General features: G+C 40.2%; 1 protein-coding gene across 3 annotated transcripts in view; it reads left to right on the top strand.

The window, feature by feature from the left end:
- Positions 1-24,349, top strand: part of LOC124408465 (transcription factor 12) — an 81,299-nt gene that overhangs the window by 16,918 nt on the left and 40,032 nt on the right. The window contains exons 3-5 of one of the 3 annotated variants that reach the window (XM_046885395.1): positions 2,393-2,627; positions 4,237-4,262; positions 5,010-5,054. In XM_046885395.1, the coding sequence (XP_046741351.1) occupies positions 2,393-2,627; positions 4,237-4,262; positions 5,010-5,054 (306 nt within the window). Of the gene's footprint in view, positions 1-2,392; positions 2,628-4,236; positions 4,263-5,009; positions 5,055-18,725; positions 19,194-24,349 lie in introns of those variants that run through there. The other 2 variants (XM_046885403.1, XM_046885404.1) reach the window with 2 other exon arrangements.

Consider the following 24,349-nt stretch of genomic DNA (forward strand, 5'->3'; position numbering starts at 1 on the left):
TTTTTTCCACGATCCATCGCCCGAAACTTTCAAACGGTCAGCTGGTCTTTCATTTTGTATGTTGAGTTCTTTTTCCTCATCGACGGCTTTTTTGCAGACGCTCTCAAACATTGTTTTCGACGCTGTATACAGGTGTTTCACGATTTGGTCATACGTCGATTTTGCTAAGCCCTGAGACATATCCATAAGGCCACAAAAAATGTTAATGCCTACATACAATAGATCGAGGGGCGGAGCGCGGGCACTTCGAGCGATCCGGCCGCTCGTATACCTGTTTGACGCTTGCTCACTATTTCTTCTGTAACTCCGAAAATAATTTGAATTTGCTTTTGAAATTTTATGGGCACATTCTTGGATAGTTTAGGAAGACATTTATGCAAAAAAAAAAATCGATTTTTTGAAGCCTCTAAAGCAGGCTCCCCCCTTAAAAATTTCTCATTCTCATAAAGAATTTATGGTGAAAATTTCATGGAAATCGAGATTTTAGACTGTTTATGTAGAAAAAAATTCATCAAGTTGCCAAAAAAATCGGCAAAAAATATTTCCTTCAAAGAATTTTTGTATTAATCCATTTGCTTTTTTTGTATACTATAGTGTTCAATCTTGGTTTCGTTTTTTACGATTTTCTTGAGATCTACGTACTGCATATTAAATAATTTTCAAGTGTATTAAATAAGGGTAAAATTTTCTCACAAATCGATTACCGCTATTGATTCTTTAGAATTATCTTCACATTGCTAGAACAAAGCAAATATTGAAGAAAAAACATTCAATTTCTGAAAAATGTCAAAAAAATTTCAAGATTGTCAAAAAATCGTCTCGTTACTCAAATACAGGCATTTTGAGTCAGTACTTACATTCTGAAGTGAAAGTTGGGATATAAATTAGTGCGAAAATAAAACAACTTTTTAATCAGTGGTAAAAAAAAATCTGAAATAATTCAAGGGTTAATTTTTCGACCCCCGAAATATTATATTAAAGTTCAAGCGAAATGGCATGGAATGCCTCATACATAATATCATTGCTATTTATAGAGTGCGATGAGTAATTTAATTTTCCCGCATATGCTGAATGCGATTTTGTACATTAATTAGATTTATATTGCGGCAATTTTGCGCAAATTTGTATCCACGCGCGCATAGATGAGCGCAATTATGACGAGGTTGGTAGGTTAGCTGCGTGATAACCTATATAGGGTTGGTATCTATATGCACATATGTGTGTGTGTATGTGTAGTAGGTGTAAGGTGGGTGGGTATAGATTTTTGGAGGAACGGTAATACGCACGTTAATAATCTAATCGCCGGTTGTTAAACGATAAAACGATAAGAGATTCTTCATCCGCTTCATGATGACCAGGCTTATATTATATTCTATATTTCCAAAACCCCTGATACGTATTATTTTCAATCGGTGATTATTATTCCACTATACCCCGATGTTTTATACTATATTAATTTGTAATTATATTCTTTTACAATTGTCTACCGGTTTCTTTATATATTATGGATATAGATTAGCGTGTCCGTTATTTAGAGTGTTGACGAATTTTTACCGTCCCACCCCTCAAATCAACTTCAAATCATTCGAAAACAATTACATAATTTTTTCAGATTTTTACCTCAACTCTAAGATAGTCCGCCTTGTGGTCGATGTTTCTTATGGAAATAACATGGGAAAAAGGTATATTTTAATGTTAAAGTAATAATGTTAAAAAAAAAAATTTGTAACTGTGAGGTTTTATTCGGCATTAGTGCTACTGTCTGGAAAAAAATTCACATAATCATACCACGCAATCTCGACGAATTGCACACCTTCGAAATCTGACTTTTTTTGTATTCAGAGGAAGTGCAATTCGTCTACATTTGCTGGTATCGTGATGTAAATTTTTTTTACATATAGTAACACTAATGCCCACTAAAACCTCGAAGTTACAGATTTTTTAAAAATATTATTACTCTTGCAACAAAATATATACCGAGGAAGAAAGTTTTTCACATGTTATTTCAATAAAAAACTTTGATCACAAAGCGGACTATCCCAGAGTTGAGGTAGAAATCTGAAAAAAATTAGGCAATTGTTTTTGAATTAATTGAAGTTGATTTGGGGGATGGGACGACAAAAATTCATCAACACCCTAAATAAGGACCACCCCAATGTACATATATGTATAAAGGTATACACTCGTCATGTTTGTTGAATCAAAACTATAGGCTTTTCCTACAAGTCCATTTTCGTACTTTATTTATTTATTTATTCGATTTTTTTTTTCCAACACTTTCTTAAATCCGTCGTCTCTTTCCTTCTCTCTCTCTCTCTCTCTCTCTCCCTCTCGTTCCTTCCCTCTTTTTTCTTGTTCTTGATTACAATTTTGAGTCGCATTCTCGTTTCAGACGTACGGAGGCGGTCCGTTCGGCGCGGCAGGCGGGGGGCCTGGCGGCGGCCCCGGCGGCGGGGGTGGAGGCGGCGGGGGGGTCGAGGGGGCGACCTACCCCCCGGACTCGCCGTATTTCCCTTTCGGGACCCGTGGTATCGCGGTACCCTCCGGAGCCACCCTAACCACGACATCCGCCTCCAACCCCACGACACCAGTCATCAACAACGCGAGATTATCGAACCCCACAGCCGGTAAGTCTATTTCGTATACCATAAATTTTATACAACGTGTCTTACCGCGTGTGTGCGTGAGTGCGCACGCGCGCGCGCGCGCTGTGAATCCGTTTGATCAAATTCACGCATGGCGAACACGATACACACTATATCTAAATTATATACAATATTTTTTTTTCAAACTTTGGAATTTTGTGATGTGATAACGAGCTACTTCAAAAGTATGAAAAAATCACCCTTTATGGGAAATTTAATGCTCTACAAAAAAGGTCTGATTGACATTTTGCGTAAGTCCGGCCGTTTCAAAAATATCGAGCCTCAAACTTCAGACTGTTTAAATTTATGCTCTTTTTTTTTCGTAAATACAAAAAAATCAATTTATATGTATTAAAAACCGAAAATTATCAACTTGAGAATAAATAATATTTATTCTGTATTGAAAACCCAAAATTATCATCATATAAATTGATTTTTTTGTATTCACGAAAAAAAAGTATAAATTTAAACAGTCTGAAGTTTGAGGCTCGATATTTTTGAAACGGCTGGACTTACGCAAAATGTCAATCAGACCTTTTTTGTAGAGCATTAAATTTCCTATAAAGGGTGATTTTTTCATACTTTTGAAGTAGCTCGTTATTACATCATAAAATTCCAAAGTTTGTAAAAAAAATTTCCCATGTTATTTAACCCTTAGCGGCACACATTTTTCTTTACGTACTATCGACTTGAAGTTTTGTACTCGAGGGTTTTTGGGGTCCCTGATTACGAATCTGCACTCAAAATTTGAAAATTCAAGATGGCGGATTCAATATGGCGGACCAAACGTGCAAAAACTCGTTTGCCGAAAGCGAAAGTTGGTACTCGGGGGTTTTCAGGGTCGCTGATTACGAATCCGCACTCAAAAGTTAGAAATTCAAGATGGCGGATCCAATATGGCGGACCAAAACGCAAAAAGTCGTTTGACCTTCGCAAATCATAAAACCCAAGATCTTTTCCATACTTTCAAATCAATTGCAATCGTTTTGCGGTCATAAAATCCCTCATTTAAAGTGCACAGCCGCCATATTGTGTCCGCCATTTTGAATTTTGCAAATCCGAAAACGGATTCGTAATCAGCGACCCTAAAAACCCCCGCCTACCAAAAATCGTAAGAATACTCTTAAAACTATCTTCAATAATACATTTTTTCTAAAAAAAGTGCTATTTTTCAGAGTTTGTCGATTTATATAAACAAATTAACGAAACATAAAAACAATTTGAACATAAACTTTGATCCTCTAACATATCAAAATCATAAAATTACAAAAAAAAAACAGTTAAATCGAATAAAACTACTCTAAAATCGTAAAAACGTGTTTTAAAACAGGTGGCATTCAGGAATGCCTCTGTGCCGCTAAGGGTTAAATGGGAAATGGAAAATTACAAAACGCCACCTCTAAATATTAATATTAAGAGCGCATATTTTTACAGGGTCGTTTTCTAGAGATACTCTGACACGAAATGTTCTTTGAAAAAAAAAAAATTAGTCGGTTTTTTTTTTAGACACTCTAATATACATGCACTGATCGTTACGACGTATTCGTTGTTGAGGAATTTTCGTTCATACGAATTTTCTTTTCCGTTACAGGAGCAGCTGTCAAGAGAAAGAAAGACGTAAGTAGAAACAATAACGCATCTATTGTACACACCATATTTCATGCTTTACTATTATTATTGTTGTTGTTGTTGTTGTTGTTGTTGTTGTTGTTGTTGTTGTTATTTATTTATGGACGCGCAAGAGTCCAAACAAGGAAGTTCGGATGTATCCTCTGGAAATTTTATTGTCATCAATTATTTTTACACTTGATGTGAAAATATTTTCAACGTATTCGTGGATTTTGAAATGTGATCACATATGATACTTGGGTGATAGTTGATTCGCAACAAGCCGACAGCCGTCCGTCTTTATTTTTAATTACTTTATCATCAATCTCTTGCTTTTTTTTTGTCAATATCTATAATACACCATTTTCCCCCTCATTTTTGCTTCCGCTCTGCTTTTCTTTCGTGCTTTCAATTCTCGATCGTAACCGCTGCGCTTGTATACCCCGTAAGCTTCATTCCTTTTTTCATTCGTTTTTGCTCGCCTCTTTTTTTTTGAGAGAGTGAGAGTGAGAGAGAGAGAGAGAGAGAGAGAGAGAGAGAGAGAGAGAGAGAGAGAGAGAGAGAGAGAGAGAGAGAGAGAGAGAGAGCGCATTCTTGTCCCCCGCACGAATACGTTATATATATATATATGTGTGTAAAACGCATGTCATACCATCGATTGTACATAATACATTTCACCCGAACTCTGTTCTTCTCTTGCTCTATTTTTTTTTTATTTTTTTATTTTTTTTATATTTTTTTTTCAACATCAAACAGAACATGGACGGTCCTGACGGAGAGGTCGTCACTACACAGCATTGGGTAAGTCTGATATTTCTTATGAATATTTTAAACATACGTGTCAGATTCTGTTTGTAAAAATTCTACTGTTATTTACGGTCGCGGTTTAATCCCGTGAAATTATCGATATTTGTAATTTGTGATGTGGAACGTGTGAACAATTGGATGTCAGTACGAAGACCTTATCCATGTTTGGGTGGGTGATATATGCGTAACTTGCTATAACATGCATGTAATTGCAGTTGGTGAATTTTCGCGCGCGTTTATTTCGCTCGGCTGCGCTCGTGAATCGACGCTAAAAACCGCCTAACAAGACGTCGACTGAAAATAGACGTTTCCGTTTATAAAGACCTCGTCGTCGTCGTGCTCTAGGTATAGGGGCTAAAACCGAGACACGCGTGTAGTTTAACCTGCGACGTTGCCGTTCGACGTACTTCACGTCAAGTTGTTTCGCAATAGCGTGGATCCGTCTGCGTGACTAATCAGCAATTATGCCGGTTGAGATCATTAAATCGCGAGTACCGATCTAACAAAGTTATAGACGTATCTATGTACGAAAGACTGTTGAGATGGCGGAAAGGAAGGAAGGAAGGAAGGAAGGATGGATGAAGGATCAAAATGCAGAAAGTAAAAAGTGAGGCAAAAAATAATCCCCCAGAGGATGATGCTTGTTCGTTTATTAAAACTTGAGTAGGTATATAACGCATATCACGATGCGTTGCCCTGCGGTTCCTGAGGGGGTGGAAGCCACGGTTGCAGGGGTTGTATACCGTGAGAGTGGCTTTGCTGTGGGAAAATTCGTCCCGGTCGAGTGTGACTGCGGCATGTCAGGTCAACCATCGTTTACTTCGCCTTCTACACATAACATTATATTTACGGGATTTAATGACTCGCTCGATTGCAGTTTCAAAACAAATTATAACGAATCTTGAAGATTTGCAATTGAACAGAAATATATTTTCAAGATATTCTTGCGCACTGTTTTCTTTTCGATGTGTTATTGATCGATATATTGTTGTTAGACCTTTTTTTCAAATTACTTTGAGGTTTATACGAGATATCTTACTACCGGTGCAGCTGCTGAATTGATATAATCGTGTCTTGGCAATTTAGCGGAAGAGTCAACCGCGATATGATCGTGCGGTATGACGACGACAACGACGATGAGGATAGGATGGTGAAAATACTGTAAATATGTTTTTTAACCTCCTTACGCATCGTCGATTTAGTAATAATAACTGCAGTATAAATCCGCGTCTTTTTTGAAGAATCGGTTTTTAGAAAGGACCGGAAGGAAAGTGGATACGGTAAAAATCTAATATGTAAGAAAAGGAAAAATAATGAAAAATAAACAGAAGAATTTTTTGGCCTGCCGCAAAACGTAGAGACGAATTTTCCCCCGTTTCACCCTTCGAGGGCGAGTACAGGGTGGGAAAGGTCGTCGCTGAGGGAGCGAGTCGCACGTTCAGTTTCTCTACGACACCCCAGACGCCGCTCCGTAGGCCATTTCCTAATAGAAATGTAATCGCGCCCTCGGTGCCTAGTACTTTCTGAATAAATTATGATATTCTTCCGGGTTGTTTATGACAGCAAGGTGCTGCTGCTGCTGAAGCTGCTGAAGTAGTCACACCACGTCATCGGCAACCCTCCGCTTCGACTTCAGCGGAAGCCTGGAAACAGGCAACCCAACGTACTACTCGGTACGAGGGGTTGCATGCCAGGGGCTCCGGTCGTTAGTGCATGAATACGTGGTACAATTTTAGTTATGTAACGTTATGCGAACGTGCGACGTTTCTTATGAACATTTAAAGGCAAACCTCTTACGTATACGCTGATGCATAAAATTCAATGATCTAAGAAGCGTATTCAGATTAGTTCTATCGGTCGGCAGATCTCTTGGAATATTTAGGAAAAAAAATACAAATTTTTAATCCTTAGGCTGGTATCTTTATCTGCCATAACATTGCTGGAACCTTGGGCTCCAGCTCGATCAAAATGAAGACTAATCGTTGCGACTTTTTATATCTTGTAAAAGACACTAAAAAACAACTCGATTCAAAATATTAAACTGCTTCGTTACAGCAAGCAAATTTCGGCTGTGATATTCAACGACCCAAAGGTGCCAGCAATCAAATATCAGATAAAAATCCCAGCTAAAGGTTAAATACCACTTTATGTAGACATTTTGGAACCTCTACGGATAATATCTACCAACGGATACATTTCAAACGTATACATTATATGTAAGCTTGTTACAGCTTCGATATTTCGTTTATCACACGTATACATGTAGGTAAGATACGTGTCGAAGGTGCGCAATACAGATATCACGTAGATAATAAATTTTGAAACTGACACTGTCAAAAAAAATAAACGAAACAAAAAAAACAACACCCCAGGGTAAGCACACGTTATACCTGCAAATCGCGTGCAAAAGAGAAAACCGCGGTACGATGACGTTGAGAGAGCGCGGAACGGAACGACCGACGGACACCTGTTGCTGTTATAACTCGCGTGTACCTCGCCCCTCCGTACACCCTTCGAGGCGCGACTCCCGGAGGTAAGCGTGCGCCACGCCACGCCACGCCTCGCCTCGCCTCGCCTCGTTCCATCCTCTTCCTCCTTCTCATTCTCATTTTCATTCTCGTTGTTACTACTCACTCCAACGGGAGCCGGAGGCTACCGAGGCGACGGAGGAGGTCTGTGTGCTCGGCACACAGAGTTTGTCGACTAAGTACACCGAGCGAGTGGACGCGCGGTCGACGGCTTCTGTCTGCCTGCCCGCGTGTGTATATTAGGGTGTCGATATTTCAGAGGCGTTGTAATTTTTCTTTTCTCTTTCTTATCTCACGCGTCTGAAACGTCGTCTCCTGGATTTTTATGATCTTTTTCTTTTACTACTTTGATTTTGAATTGGCGAAATGTTATATTTTATCATGGAATTAAGTGCGGCATATAATAGCTATTTATGTGGCATACCCGTAAACCGCCTGTTTTTTTTGGCAAGGATAAAGATTTCAAGACGAGCTGAAGGCGAGCCGGAAGCGAGTACTGAAATTATCCGAACCAAAAAACGGTTTACGGGCATGCCACATACAATATTTTTTACGCTATGGGCATTGAAAAGCAAAACGAAGAGTGGGGTTATGTCGCGATCTGTTCGACGAAGCTACTTTATTCGGCAGTTTGAGATGCGCACTTCGAACTGCGCATCAAAACTGCGGAATAAAGACTTTATTCCGCAACTTTGTTCGCTGTCGTATAAAGCGTCACTTTACGGAACGAAAACTGCCACAAAAAGTGGACTTTTCAATGCCCATGCCGTAAAAAGTAACGTGAACGACATCCACTTGTATAATTCATGCTATTCATTGTCAGAGTATATTTTGACAAACCTTTTAGCAATCGAAATTTTTGTCTCCCGCCGCAATGTCGGGCAGTCGGGCTGTCGTCAACAAAGAGTCGGATATGGCGATGGCTAATCAAAATTTATCTACTTTCGATTTTCGAAAATAAACTGATTTCGCCAAGCTTATCTATCCTGACAATGAACTGCAACAATGCAGGCGGATTCATATCCTGTGCATCTTCGTGAAATAACACCGTATAATTACGTACGATAATGATTTCCAACACTTGTACTCTCTTCACTTCTAACGTAAGAACACCGCTCGCGATAAATTTGTTGGTGACGTCGAGAGAGCTCGGAGTTTGAGCAGACAAGCCGTTCTCCCCCCTTTCCCGCCTCTTCTGGTCTCTTGTCAAAAAACAAACAGACGTCGGATTTTACGGATCATCGGATCGCTCTTCTATGCCTTTACGTCGTCGTGGTCGGTAGGCAGTCCATACATACATACATACGTCGTGTGGATGATACACACGGTGTGTGTGTCCCTACGCCATGCGCACCTCTTAATACCCGACGAGAGACACAACAAAGAGACAGCGAGGGTGACACCACATACAGCATCACGTCGCCATGCACGTTGCGATTAACGCTGGTGAACCCCGTCGTATAACAAAACATTAATTTATTATCTTTACGGCTCGCGTGAAATTTCGAGTGCCGATCGTTATTGCTGGCACCAAGTGCCCGTCGCGTGCCCGAGGATCGAGGGACCGGATCGAGGGCCGACGTATTATCATATGAATATATCAAACGGTGCATGATGCGGTATTCTCTTCTCATGCCGCAGCTAAAGCGACAGATCGTCGAGAGGCTCGACTCGACCGCTGATCGGCACTTTCGGTGCTATTATAACGGTGATACTACACACGAATATAGGGATATACGTATAATTATCTCTTATGATGAATAGTCGCACGTGTACGCTTTTCAACTAAGGATATCTTCGTCTAGATAATACAGATTTTATTTTCTATTCATATTATACGGTGGATAGTTTCAGTACTCGACGTGTATTTACATGTCGGAAATTTTGAATCATCGTTATTGTACTTTGTATTTTACAAACTTGATCAAATTTCTACCTCGTCACAACTAATTGGACGAATCTTTCTCATGTATTGTGAAAATTTCACGCTGAACAAGTCCATTATTTTCATCCCTGATTTGTATCCACTGTAAATCATCTCTGAAATATAGGGAAAGGTTGAAGTTCCGATTTTGAAAAGTTCCGAAAGCGCCTAATTCCGAATTATTCGGTGGCGAAACTTGAATGAATCTGGTCAGAAAGCGGGCGGTTCAAAGTGCCGACGTGCAAAGTTCCGAAAATTCAAGTTATGATAGAGGAATTTTTCGAAAAGTAAAGTTCCCGTAGAGCAAGATTCCGGGAAACAAAGATTCGGTAGAGTAATATTCCAAACATTAAAATATACTCTCACAGCGTAGTTTACTCAACAAGTGGGTGTAAAAAATTAGAAAAATCAAAAATCAGAATGATCAGGACTCCGAACATAAAAATATCGATAATCGAAAACAAAGAAAGATCAAAGTGGTGAAATTTCACCAACCCAGAAATTCCCAGAACTGAAAATCTTCGATCTTTCGGAATTTTGATGCTTCAGTTTTTTCAATTTTCTCATTTTTGTACTTTCGGAAGTTTGATTTGTCGGAGTTACTCACATTCGACATTTTTTCCTTCCCAAACGTTGCACTTTCGGAACTTTGAACCTCAGGTTCCGGATCATTCGAAAATTTCGTGTTTCGTCAAAGTTTGATTTCTTTACTTTAAGTTTCGCCACCAAAAAATTCGCAATTTGTAGAAAGTACTCCGAAGTTCAGCAAAAGCTCGCAGGTATTAGGCCGACGTATCTACCTACCCTTCGTTCGACCGTATACAGCACATGCGGATCTGACGCTGATTTCAACGTTGCATATCAATTCAGGCGTACATATATGCATGTATATTGTATGCACGTATTTACCAACCTTCTGTCCTTTTCTACTCCCGCGCTTACATGCATGCGCTTCGTTTGTGGTCTAGCAGCCTGTGAAATTAACGCGGTAACTAGGATCATCCCCCCCTTCGCTGTATATTTTATACCTATATGGGGTACATACTTCACATCTCGGGTACCCATAAAATTATATTTACCCCGTGAAGCGTCGCAAGAAAGGGGGGAGAAACTGGGTACGATCACCCGAAAAATGAACATGTACCGAAGGAATGAGGACTAACTGAGGATAGAGGAAGGTTTGATACACATGCAGGTTTATTTTGTGTATCGTAGATCCGATATCTTCAACGTCTTTTTCTTCTTTTCTTTATGTATTCCGAAATTTAATCCCAAGCCATCGCGGGAAGCTGTGAAGCAAGTACTTTGGTTCCCGGGTTCAGAGAGCAAGCGAGATAGAACGATGGAGGTGGGGTGAAGGGAGAGAGCGTAGCATCCCTTAAATACACACCGATGTAGATAACACGAGCCTTGTCGGCTGGGAGCTGCCCTTAACTACACGTGCCTACGTTCAAGCTGTTTGCTTTGAGGCAGCTCTTCCTCCAGCCACCCTGTGTTCAACTAATTCTATAGGGAGGGGGAGAAGATAGGGTGTATGTACCTTCAATACCATGGAGTTTAGAGAGTTTAGTGTTTAGGTAGACCGAGTTTTCGTCGTACAACATGTGTTATGGACGCGCAGTACCGATTATCTCTTTAACGCGGTCCACGACACTTTTATAATTTCTACAAGGACCAGTCGAGGACGTTTGTCGTCGTCTGTGGAACGTACGAGTGTCTAATTTATTAAAGCCAATTATATTATCGTACTCAGTGATAATAATTAAAAAGACTTTGATAATTTGTCAACTTTATTACATACGCTCATATCTCGTAGAGTTATTAGTTACTTACTTAATGTATCCAATTGATACAATAATATTCTTCTATTCTTCTAATTGTTGTTATTTTTTTCTTGTTTCTCATTCCAACGTCTCGTAGAACGTCGTCGTTTCTCATGCCGTTACTCTGATTAGAATTTTATCATCGTTCTATATAGTCGAGAAGGGAGAACATATGGTCTCGTTTACGATGGAGGGACGAACAGTTTTCAGGATTTTAACTTTCTTTCAAGTTGCTGGGATAAAAGGTACCGCCCCAGCCTAACCCAGCCGACTATCTCTGTGTGGTTTACTCCGCCGCCGCCGACGCATATCCTTGAGTTAACACAAGTTTTTCTTTTGCTCCTCTCTCGCGTTTTACTTCTTCTCTAACCTCCGGCGCCCACCTCGATTTTCCTGCTTTGTCTCTCTTCCTCGCGTCCCCCCCTCGTCCATTTGGTACGGGGCAGGCGAGGGAGTGGATCGGGGAGCTAGAACCACCCTCGCTAAATAGTTTCGTCAATAAGAAAACGTTTTGTACTTACCTAACCTTAACCCTCTGTTACCTCCTCGGCTCAACCATGTACGGCCTGAACTGCAGACGTGAATTTGAACCACGGCAACGATCGAATCAATCTTTTGTGTTGATTAATTGTATATAGATACGAGGTATTTTTAATGTTAAAAATAAGAAACGATCTCGATCTACAAAGTTTTTGGAAAAACAATCAACGCCAAATCGATTCGAAAAATGAAACAGAATCGTCCATCTTTCAAAGATTATTTATCTAAAAATTTAAGGAAATCATTTCTTCTGAATCGTTAGTGCATTACACTTTAGGTCGGATGAAAAGGAGTTGTTCCATGCTTTGCGCGAACCTCAGGGGCTAATCTCGTGAGACTTGCAGGTAAAACGACGATGGTGTACTGGCATTAGGCTTGGAAGTACGCGTGCGACGCTAAGGGAGCCACCATTCCCCCGATGCAGGGGAAAAGAGGATCGAGCGCGATGAGGATAAGGTGGAAGTAGCGGCGGAGGGGGAGGCGGAGGTGAAGGTGGAAGTGGAACTGGAGGAGGAGGAGGAACAGTCAGGGCGAAACTCTGGAGTATTTGTAAGGAAGAGCCGGCAACCCAAAGTACACCGAAGATAAGCACTAGCCTCTCCATCCACCCTACTACCACACACGCACCATAAGATACATCCCCCAAATAGCGTTCGATCTACATTTATCTGCATAGGGTATTGTACATAGTGATATGTCATGAAAAAACAAAATTCAGTTTCAACGAAGAAACTGCAAACGTCACGGTCAAAGCGGTTGTTCGAATTTAGATTTTACTTATTCCTTTTCTCTCTTCCGAATCTTGACGTGCTAGACGCAACTCTTCTCCACATTTTTTATACCATTATGAATATCTCTTCTTTCGTTTTTCTATTTCATCGTTTTGTTTAACATATTTCCGCGTGGATCTACGGGTGATCCGAGCGTGTACGGAATGCCTGTACGCCCTTAAACGCGACTATAACACAAGACGACTACGTTATATCCACCATATACGTACGTATGGTTGATATCTATGACCAGCTCTACCTGCGCACGTATAGGTACAAGGTGTATGTATGTGTATTTACAGGATACACGATGTAGGGCGGGAGGGAGGAAAAGAGAGACCTACTAAATCTCACCCTAAGCATCTCGAGCGACCCACGACGACCCATCCTGCAGCATCCCGTCCCACTCTCTCGTCTCCCATCTACGTCCTGGTCCGTGTGCCAATACGCGTCCCGGTTGTAGGTTATACCTACGTAGAACGTTTGTGCTGCTGCTGCTGCTGCTGCTGTTGTTGGTGGTGGTGGTGGTGCTTCTGCTTCTGCTGTTGGGCTCTCGGGAACCCGATGGTGTGCGTAAGCAAGCTACCACGGGAGTTGTACCCACCACCTATAAGGTGTAGCTGTGTATGCGTGTGCCTACGTACAGGCGTAATACTAACCTCCGCCTACCCGCCTCGATGTTCCGCCACGTCCCTCCGCATCGTCTGCCCCTAACCTCGCTCGCTCGCTCGCTCCCTCCTTCCGTCCATTGGCGTCAGACTTTATAATCGAGGGCTGGTCGTACGCTGTGATACTTTAGTACCTTTATATCCAATCCAGCAGTCTGCATGTGACTGTAGAATCGTAAAATCCCGTTTCCACGTGTGTACGGTTATCATCGTCGCTTGTATATGCTCACTTAAAGCGGTAGCGTATACGCCGTTTTACCAAACCATAGGTTATTCCATTTTCTTCGAATTAGCTATCGACTGTAGAAATCGGACGGTTGACTCTCCTATCCAGAAATTGCAGGTAATTCGTCGGTTTTCAAGTCGTTGATGATGGCATTTTTACAATTTGAGAAATATTTCAAAATCTAGCGCCTACGACAATGCTCGCGGCATCCTCCCGCCGTGCAGTTAATGTGTTCCAGGGTAGTAGATCGCCCCCCCCCCTGCTCGCCCAGTTTCCCTCTCTCTCTCTCCCTCTCTCTCTTTCTCTCGTCCCTTCCCGTTCGCCAGCCAGCTTCCTTCTGTACTGACGCTGGTAACCTTCGTCCCAGCCACCCACCCACTCTGCAGCCTACGATCTTGCCTTACTAGCCGGCCGCCATTCAGTATGCGTGTACACACACACACACACACACACACACACACACACATATCCCTTCTACCCCCTGTAAGTCCTTCGCACATACAAAGAAGCATCCCTTTGTTTGAAAGAAGAATTAGAAAATATACACACGCACACAAAGTTAAGGGCGGGAAGGTGAAGAGCGAATCGAGAAAAAGAATTGTGTGTATTATGTAGATGCGGAATGAAATGATCGAAAAGTCTGTTTTAATAACTGCATATGCCTACTATATATTTTACATTTATACAATAAGCTACACTCACAGCTTCTGGAGGTGACAATTTATGCAACACAGTCAACTCATCAAATTTGTTTTACCTACGTGACGAACGACTGAATTTAGAATTTCTACAGCTAATGGTTACGTTTTGTTTTGGAAAATCGAATTTTAGTTATGATAATAATACGATCTCCGCAGTTTGGAATTTTTATAATATAAATTCATAAAAATCAGCAGCGTGAACGCTCATTTTCTTATACATATACCGGAACGAATTCGCGCGATTCAGTGTTTTTTTTTGTTTTTTTTTTTTTTTATTATTTTTTTTAAACATAATCACTCGAAGGTAGATGGCAAAAAAATTCATGTAGCTTGTTACACGTTTATCAATATATTGTAGATCACTCGTAACAAGTATAAAAATATATACTCACGCACTAACGCATACACGTATGTAATTTTGTCATTAAAGAATTCACAAATAATTAGGTAACCTCGTCGTGCCAACTGTATAAACTGTAAGCGAGGCGCGAAGTGACGTCACAACCTTCGATCTTAGGAGGCAACGCCGCGATGCTGTATTAATATTCCTATACGATATACCGCATATATACGTAGATACTCTTGATATACCCTCAGCTATTTCGTATTTACCGGCGTTAGCGTATATATTTATGAAAAAAAAAAAAAATATATATATATATATTAATATTGATGAACTTGATCGTGTTGCTGACTTTGCAACAAGCTTAAGGATCGAAACATCTTATTACAGCAAACTTCTTATCCAACATATCCTACCGAGCTAGAAAGTATATACGTGATACGTATATATATTAGGCTACGTGATATAGGTGTAGCTGCAGGAGATGGGTGGTTTACAATTAACCGAAGAGCTCCGGGAGCAGCGCAAAGTACGTCCTGGCCTTCGTCATCGAGTCTCATGAGTTTCTCCGTGTGAAGGTTGCATATGCAACATATGGATACAAGTCGGTTAGGGAAAACATGTGAACGACAAACCATAAGATAGTCTGCTATTATACATAGTTTAACGTACATACCTTATTATGCACACGCTTTCGTGTATTACGCGTGCGTCGCACTTTCAATTAACTGCTGTACGTATACACGCATGGTTCATACACTTTATGTATATCTCGACAAAAGCCGTTGAATCTAAAAATAGATGATCCATCGCTTAGATCCAACTTCGTATGTACAATATGCACATGACATACTCGAGTATGGATGGGTGGGTGACTCGGAATCGAGTCGTCGCGTCATACTCGTACGTCGTTCATTTACCGAACTTTGCTATAGGATTTCAATATTATACAATATATTATAGTATCGCGTAACACACACGCAGTTATGAAGCTTTTATAAGGTTGGATTTAGACGAACTGCAGCCACGCGCAGCGCAATCGGGAGAAAAAAGATTTCAGAACCATCAGCCCCTGTTTGCCGGTGTGATAGGCAACATGCAACATGCAACATAACGCGCGTTTTGCAAAGAGATTTGCGTTAAAAAATGGCAATAGAGAGAGCGGGTGAACTTTAGTGATATAATTTTCTCTATAGATATTATACTTGGGGTGTGTTTAGAGCGTGCAGTTTAGCTATCGTTATGATATAACCTTGCGTCGCTGTTATTTCATTGATAGTTACGCAACGTGATACGTAATAGTATGAAAATGGTTGGCGCATAGGCTTTGTTCCTTACATTAAGTATGTTCATTCAGGGATCTTGAATTCATGCACATTTGTACGTGTGCAGTTTTTTTTTTTTTTTGTTATTTTTTTTTTAATAACGCATCTGTAAAGAGAGATCGCGGTACGCGTATTGCCGATGCTAAAAACACTTTTAATAGTCGCGTGCAAGCGACTTTTGCACGTTCCCCTTGATAACGAACGCTATTCCTATACGTACAGCTACCACGTCCGCCAGCATAAACCGTTGAAATTCAGTTAGTTTAGTTTTGTGTAAACATGATCGCAGTCGTAAAACTTTTAAACTCGCACCAACCGATGACACTTCCGTTTCTGCTAAATATTGCGCGTTACCCGTTGCACCCATACAGTCGGAAAATATTCTGCAGTTCCTGTTTGCATATGCATATACGTACCATCTCAATAATGCGTGTAAACGTATCGCGTACACACATTTTGTGTTATAGATGTTACTGCACGTCATACAGCAGCTTTTTCGAGGGTGTCGTTACACCCACGTAAACCTATACATACGATATGTGTGCCTCTGATAATTCAGTATGGCGTATACGCTTATATACACACACACATATATATATATATACAGAGAGAGAGGGGGGGGGGGGGGGCAGACAAAGACAGGAATGAGAAGAGTTATATAGAATGAGAGTGCATGATAGGGGAAAAATATAGAAATGGTCGTAAATCGGACGCGCGAGGGTTTACAATAAAGGTTTTTGACTCAACAAGTGGGACGATATTTTTAGCTCGGTTAGTAATTCTTGCGGGTACAGCAAAAACTAGTAGCCCTCCTCCTCCTTTTCCCTCCCGCTTTCTTTCTTTCTTTCTTTCTTTCTTTCGTTAGGGGTTGCCTGCGCGCGTGTACATAAGCGTATAGCCCTGCGCTTACAACGTTATAACCAGACTCCCGACGAAACTACGAACGAGCGATTCGCTTACCGCTTGAGGGGAAGCGTCGCGACGCTCGCTCGCTCGCTCGCTCGCAGAGAGAAACAAGGAGGGAGCTTCTCGCAGCCGCGAACTACGAGGGGAGCTGAGGAGCCCTGCGGGGGATGGAGAGAGGGATAATGATCGTACGGAGCTCGACCGGTGGAGGCGGGCATGGGCGCCGGAGAGGGGGAAGGGTCGGTGGGAGGGGAGGGGAGGGGGGGTGGAGACGGGCGAGGCGCCCCCTTCGAAATATCAGTCGCGTCGCGTCCGTTAGCGAGGCCACGTCTTTGACGCGCGTTGCAGTGATCTTCGAACCTCGTTGTTTGTCCTGTCATCCTCCTTTCTCCTTTCTTCTTTCTCTTTATCTTATTTACATTCTATTGTGTATGCGTACAATATACGTTTACCGATGCATCGTTAGTTACTACGGGTGATAGTTAACTACTACTACTAAGACGAAGCGTAACCGTGTATCGTTAGATCCTATGTATATAGGCTATAACGTGGTGTTACAGCTACGCGACGTGTGCTTCGTTCGGTAACAGCAGCGTGTAATTTTGATATTCCGTCGTACGTATGTCGCGGGGTAAAGCGAGTGCATTATCACCGTTCACTTTATAAAACAAGCCCGTTTAATTTAATACGTGAGGTTAAACACAAAAACGAATATAGAAGAAAGTGAATTTTTTTATGAACAAAAAGAAAGTAATAATAATAATGATTATATCAAACGAAGAATGGATGTAAACGAAATATATGAGGAATAATGATGAACAAAAATCGTGAAATCAATTATAATGCGGGAATGGCTCGTTGATGTACGAATGTGTAAATAATCCTAACGATTGTAAATAGCATAACCTTTGTTGGCGATTTGTTTATTCTATTTTTATTTTTTATTTTCGTTCCTTTCGTTTCGCCGTTGATATTTTTCAATATCCCACCGCATCGCACGCGCATTGTAATATAAGCTCTTGGATATTACTGTTGTTAATCGTTGTCGGTAGTGGTGGTGATCGTGATCGTGATCGTGATCGTGGTGGTGGTGGTGGTTGTTTTGTGTTGTTGTTGTTGCTGCTGCTGCTATTCTTATTATTTTTTATACGATCAAAGACGATGTTCGAGGATGATCGGTATTTAGTGATTCTATTAAAATTCGCAGACTCGAACGTGTTTAAGATGGGAATTGTGTAAAGAAGACGTGTCACTGAAAAATTCACTGAAAACTATAGGTGTAAAAATATCGAGTACCGATGACTTGTGTAATATGTAACATGTATCCGAGCTGTGAGAAGGATCGGCTGTAGTCTGTGAAGAGGAAGAGAGGGACAAAAAAAAAAGAAAAGAAGAAGAAGAAAAAAAGAGAACTTTTCCGCGATCGCCGATATATAAGTGGATATATTTAACTCGTACAACGTGAACATGTGTGCGTGTGTATGAGACGCCTTCGAATTCTACCTGTTTCACAGAGGAAATATGTGCGGTATATTATAATGAATTGGGAAACTTATCGATACGTACGATTCGGAGTTGAGAATCAAGTTTTGTAAAGATATAATATGAATATATATATACCTACAAAAAAAAGTCTGTGATAAATTAGGATCGCGCGAAGCAACGAAACTGAGAGAGATAGATAGAGAGAGAGAGAGAGAGAGGAGAAGAGCAGCGCGAGACACAGGAAAATGTGGATATAATAATTGTTGACATGATATTTTTCAACGCGTTACGTACTACTTGTCCAATGTTTCTAATAAGAAAGTGAGGTGAATTCGATAATGTGTAAATAGTTTTACTTATTGTTTTCAATTGTAAAAAGGAAAACTCAACGCTCACCAATAACCGAGTATTTCCGGTGGAAAAAGTTGGCGGTGGTACCTATTACTACAAGTGCGGGAGTTTGAACGGATAAGCTGATGCAGAATGAGACTGAAGTTTCATTCTTCGTCTTCCGTCATTTTATACGGAAGTACGCGGAAAGGAGATAGCAGAGATTATAGTAGATATTTATTTATTTAAAACGATACGATAATAGAAACAATTCCCGCAAGCTCCATGAGGGAGAAAAAGTGTTTTAACGATATCGAGAGATAAGAAGAGGAATTTGCAAGCTCTACTAAAGTGGTGTTTCGGGGTATAAAAATGCAATCTAACACGATATACAGGGACATGGGTAACACGGAGAAGTTGATGGGAAATAACAACAACAATAACAACAACAATAACGGATCTACGGCTACGGAAATGATGTTCCAAATGGAGGACGAGGGCTTGACTCAGCTCGGTAGCGTTTTTCATTCCGCCTATCAATCCATCGTCGGTGGTGGTCCTCAGGTAAAACAAAAATTTATGCACAATGGGTACTCGAACCCAAGTTTATTGGGAAGTTAAGATACGACACTTCTTGGTATAAAGACGACCCGCAATTTACTTGTTTTGAAAAGTTTTTTTTCTCCACCTTAGTCTGATCAAACTTTTAATCGATAGTTGTTTTCTTACAAGTTTTTTATTATACCGTCATAATTCTTCAAGTTTTACAAATCGTATACGGTTATAAAACTTATCTATGAATATGTATTATGAATTGAATGCTGATCGAAATCTCGGATTATTATCGTTATTGTCATTACAACAAATATCAATGTATTGAATACAAAAGATGAATAAAATGAAACTCATCACACCGACCGCGCTTATCGACGCACTATAATAAACGGCTCGTAGGCACGTAGATGTTACGTCATCAAGATGGCGTTGGTCACGTGGGTGGACACGCCGCCGTTGCCGTTGCCGACGCCGATGCTGCTGCTGCTGCTGCAGCAGCACCCGTCTCGCTTTTTCGAAATTCTGCAACGTCAATCCTGACGATTTTCACATTATATGCGAATAATCTCATGACTGCATCGCTATTGCTATTGTTATTATTATTATTATCATTGTTTATTTTTTTATGTTGATATTGTTGTTATTATTATTATCATTATTATTGTTGCTGCTGTCTGAGAGTGCATAATACCGCCGCGCCGTGCGATATTAGCACGTTCGAACGAGAAACAGTATATATCTTTGACAATGATCCCGCATGTGTATATACTTAATGTTAAACGTATGCAGATACGAATATGTTACACATATATGTATATATCTTATATGTTACACGTGTATATTCGTATATTTTCGAACCGAAGCGATGATGATTAAACGTGCGGTATATAGAAGAGGAGGTTATAACGTTATACGTACTTTATACTACTGCTACTATACCTACCATATACGTGAATAATGCATGCATTGTTTGATTAAATGGAATTCATATCCAATTTAAATACGGCTTAGCTAGAAGTAATACGATTAGCAGCTTATTCCGTTTGTTAATCTTCTCTACAATTCATACATGTGCGTGTGTGTGTGTGATATATATATATGTATGTATATACCTACACACGCGCAGACACGCGCCCATACACACGATATTGCCCCCCCCCCCCCCCCCCCCCCCCCCGCCTATACCTATAGCTGTATGATATATCCGCACTCTCTCCCTCTCTTTCTCTCTTCGTACTCTATAATGTTTTATACACCATAAAGTACTTAGGTTGTACACTATATGGTGCATTGTACGTATACTTATACGCATAAGAATCCTCTACGTATACGTTATAACTGAATTTATTATAGTATGCATTGCGCTCAGTTCCAAGCGCGTAATTTCATTTCAATCTCCGCACTTTCTTTGCCTGTTCCTTTCTTCGCAAGCCTCGTATAGGTTTATCACCTACTCCACCTACTTTTGTTCTTTCTTCAAATGTAAACGCAACGAATAGCCACGTTTTATTAGGTACTGCCTCGTTGGCAGTATCGGATCAAGTCGTTTGCGGTGATTGGATGTTGTGTAAATCGTTCGTTGCACCTCTTGACCAAGAAAAGTAATGGTACCAAGCACTCGGAAGAAAGATTCGAAACTCGTGTTTATCTGTTTTCTGATAGGTTGTCGCAGGCACTGTGCAATGGTTGTGCTAACTAATGCGTATGATGATGCAATGTGTTTTCGATACCGCGAGATTGGGCGAGAAAGAGAAAGAAAGGGGGAGAGACGAGGGCTGGATATTACAACTGCAGTGGATATGATGAGGAGGTACGGACCGGAAATGACCCAGCCTTCCCCTCGAGCCTCGGCTCAAAACAGGTTCCATACAGGCACCGAAAAACTCACATCACCGCCCTCTCGGGGCCCGGGGATTTCGTTAGGCGAAGCGAAAGGAAAACCGAAATGCATGAGGGGGGGGGGGGGGGGGGGGGGGGGGGGGGGAGAAAAAATGACGAAAGGAGAAATGAGAAACAAAAAATGTTTATTCTGGGGTGTATATCTCGTTTTCCTCTGCGAACCCTTGTCGTAAGACATGAAGACAAATCCCGCCGTCGATGGTGTCGCACCCTAGATACTGGCGTTACACGCGGTACGGACCGGGTCTGTAGGTGGACTGCACGATGCACGTTATGGTTTCAAAGAACTGCAGTCGCCTTGCACTTTCGAGAAATGAATGAGAGAGGGAAAAAAATGGGATGTAATTGCTGTGCATGATCGTAGTTTGCAAATCTTGACATTTCAATTATCACGAGAAAAAATGAGTGGCTATAGGGCATAGCTGAGACACCAAAGTCAAAGTTTAATCAGGCCGAAGTTTATTGTAACGTTATTGTAATGATGCATATTGAGAAAAAGGTTATTTAAATTTAGGTATCTGAAATTTAGAAAACTGTTGATAAAGCATAAACAAACTCAGATTTTGTGAAAGTTTAGCTTATTGAGTTATTCTGTTAAAGTGGAAAATAGTAATTTTTTTTTTTTTTTTTTTTCAACTTTTCGGTACGGTAAACGTTGTTACTGACTTTAGCCTCGAATTTATCCAAGGTAAACGTATGTTCCGTTCTTCCTTAATCGCGGCCTCTAAACGGTTATGTACGCGCAGTATCCGGTTGATGGGTGAAAATTTGTTCTCCTCGTCTTTTCTTCTCTTTTTCATGCACACGACGCGTGGACTTGCCTGCAGTGTACGTATAGCTGTTAATACTCGGCATAGTCGTCGACGATGTCTTATAACTCGACTGCAACGGCACCGTTGTCGTTTCCATAAAAGGTTTTTTGGCTCCTAGAAGAGCTGGTATCGCGTCGCCTTCAACCGATACACCCAAGCGAACGAGCAATGGAAGGGACCGCGGTCGCGAGGAGATTTCCCTCCCCCCCCCCCCCCCTCTCTCTTTCCTAGCCTATTATACATATACTATACAGTACACGGTTCTATAATAATATATGCCATGCCGACTGCAATTCCGTCGTTCTTGTACCAGCGAGGTCCTTCGCGATTGTGGTATTCCCATATCCTGCAGGCGATGGAAAGAGCAGGAATTTTTAACTTATATTCTTCTGATTTATCTACGAATTTCAGGGGTATTTATTTACTTATTTATTTATTTATTTATTTACAGCTAGAAAATGCAATGTTGAATATGAGAAATTTTCGATCATTATATCCTATGGAGAGAGCATAATGCATAGAGAAGTCATATTATTTCCTTATACTAATAAGCCAATTTCTCAGTTTCTTTTTTACAATATTTTTCCTCAAGTTCAATACTTTGAAGTTATTACTAAGTTTATTCAAGTAAACCATCGATGTTATAAAACTACTTTTGTGGTAAATTTCTTTTTCAAACTTGAGAAGAATTAGGTTTTTATTTATTTCTTGTATCGCTGCTTGAGCTATCGTAGTTTGATTTAAACTTGTCATACTAATATAATAATAATTGTATATTAACGAAGTTTTCAAAATACAAAGGTCTTTTCAACTTCGAGTTATTAAGTACTATTTTCAGGAGCATCTTCTGTAATCTTTATAGAGTTTCAATAACATTGGCATATGCTCCTCCCTCCAAGCAACCATCCCACGTATAACTATAGCCACGATATGGAATAAATAGATAGTTAGCATAGTTTGTGAATCTGGTATCATTGCTAGTTTATAAAAAATGAATAGGAGATGTATAATTATTTTTTTTTCCTCAATATATAATTACTTGTATATGGCATTCCCATCTCCGGAGGAAATATAAAACGAGAGACTCGTTTCCCGCATATATAAATGTTTAAATATCAGTATTAATTAACCGCGGTACGCTTTACATAGAGTGATCTGTACATACATGTATTATGTACGTGTGAAATTATAGGTATACACAATAGGCTTAATTCAGCGATCGACTCTCTTGCATCGCGTGTATCGCGCTTGTATTATGTACGCATCTGGATCGATTATATAACCTGTCTTACGTATAAGATCTAGCCTGTGCAGCTACGTTATATGCGTATATACGTTTACGTTGTTACTGCTTTATTCGCTCCCCGTTTGCATGATCTATAACCAGGGTACAATAGGCTATATATATATATATATATACATACATGATTATTATACATAAGTCATATCTTACCTATGATACATACTGAGAATTGATCATCCTGTAAATTTGCCGGTGGTTCGGCCTGAAAGAAGTGATGACACGCATGTAAATTATACGTTTCGCATGTAAATTATACGTTTAATTATTCAGCCCTGATTCCGATTGATCAGAAGTCTAGTACGTATAACGCCATCCATCCATGTCGCACTCTCTTATACTCACTGCTATACATATAATACATGATGCGCGAATTGCGCAGCACTCTGTCCGCCTTACCTCGGGCTATGCTAATAGCTGCAAAATTTTATACATGACATAAAAGAAAGAAAAAGGGAAAAAACAGGAACGATTTGATACATGAAGAAAATCCGAACGCGGTGACTTATTTTTGAAAACTTTTTTTTTTCACTCGAAACTAAAATAATGAATCTTTTATTTCGCGTTTGAAAATTTGGAAAATCTTGACTCGTTTCTGAGATACACGCTTTTGAAAAATGAGTTTTGAATAAATCACTGGTAGGATGAAAAAAATTAATACTGAAGAATTTTTTTTACTTTGTTTTCATCTTAAATTGTTATCCGAAGTTTGATTCTGGAATTATAGTAATTTTTAATGCGTTCGGTTTTTTCCGGTCCACTCTGTACATATGTGTTCCCGGAACGATGCAGCGGCTTGGTGTTGATGAGCGAATCCTGGCATATGTTTTGCTTTGCTCGATCGTCATCCCGTGGAAGAAACACCGAATGCACACACAAGCATTTACGACGTCAATCCTGTATAAATAATATTTATATAAACTTGAAGCTGATCGCTGCAAATTATCACGCGTGCGTGTGATTTATCTGCAGTAATATATGTATACGTATAGGTAGTGCATAAGGATTGAAAATTATACCCGATGAATGCAATAGTTGAATGATATAGTTTCTCTCTCCCTGTCTATTTTTTTTTTTTTTTTTTTTTTTTTTTTTTTTTTTTTTTTTTTTTTTGTCAATGCATGACGGCACAAAGTTTGGCATGAAAAAATGCT

Source organism: Diprion similis, chromosome 8 (genome assembly GCF_021155765.1).
Source record: "Diprion similis isolate iyDipSimi1 chromosome 8, iyDipSimi1.1, whole genome shotgun sequence".
Classification (NCBI taxonomy): Eukaryota; Metazoa; Arthropoda; class Insecta; order Hymenoptera; family Diprionidae; genus Diprion; species Diprion similis.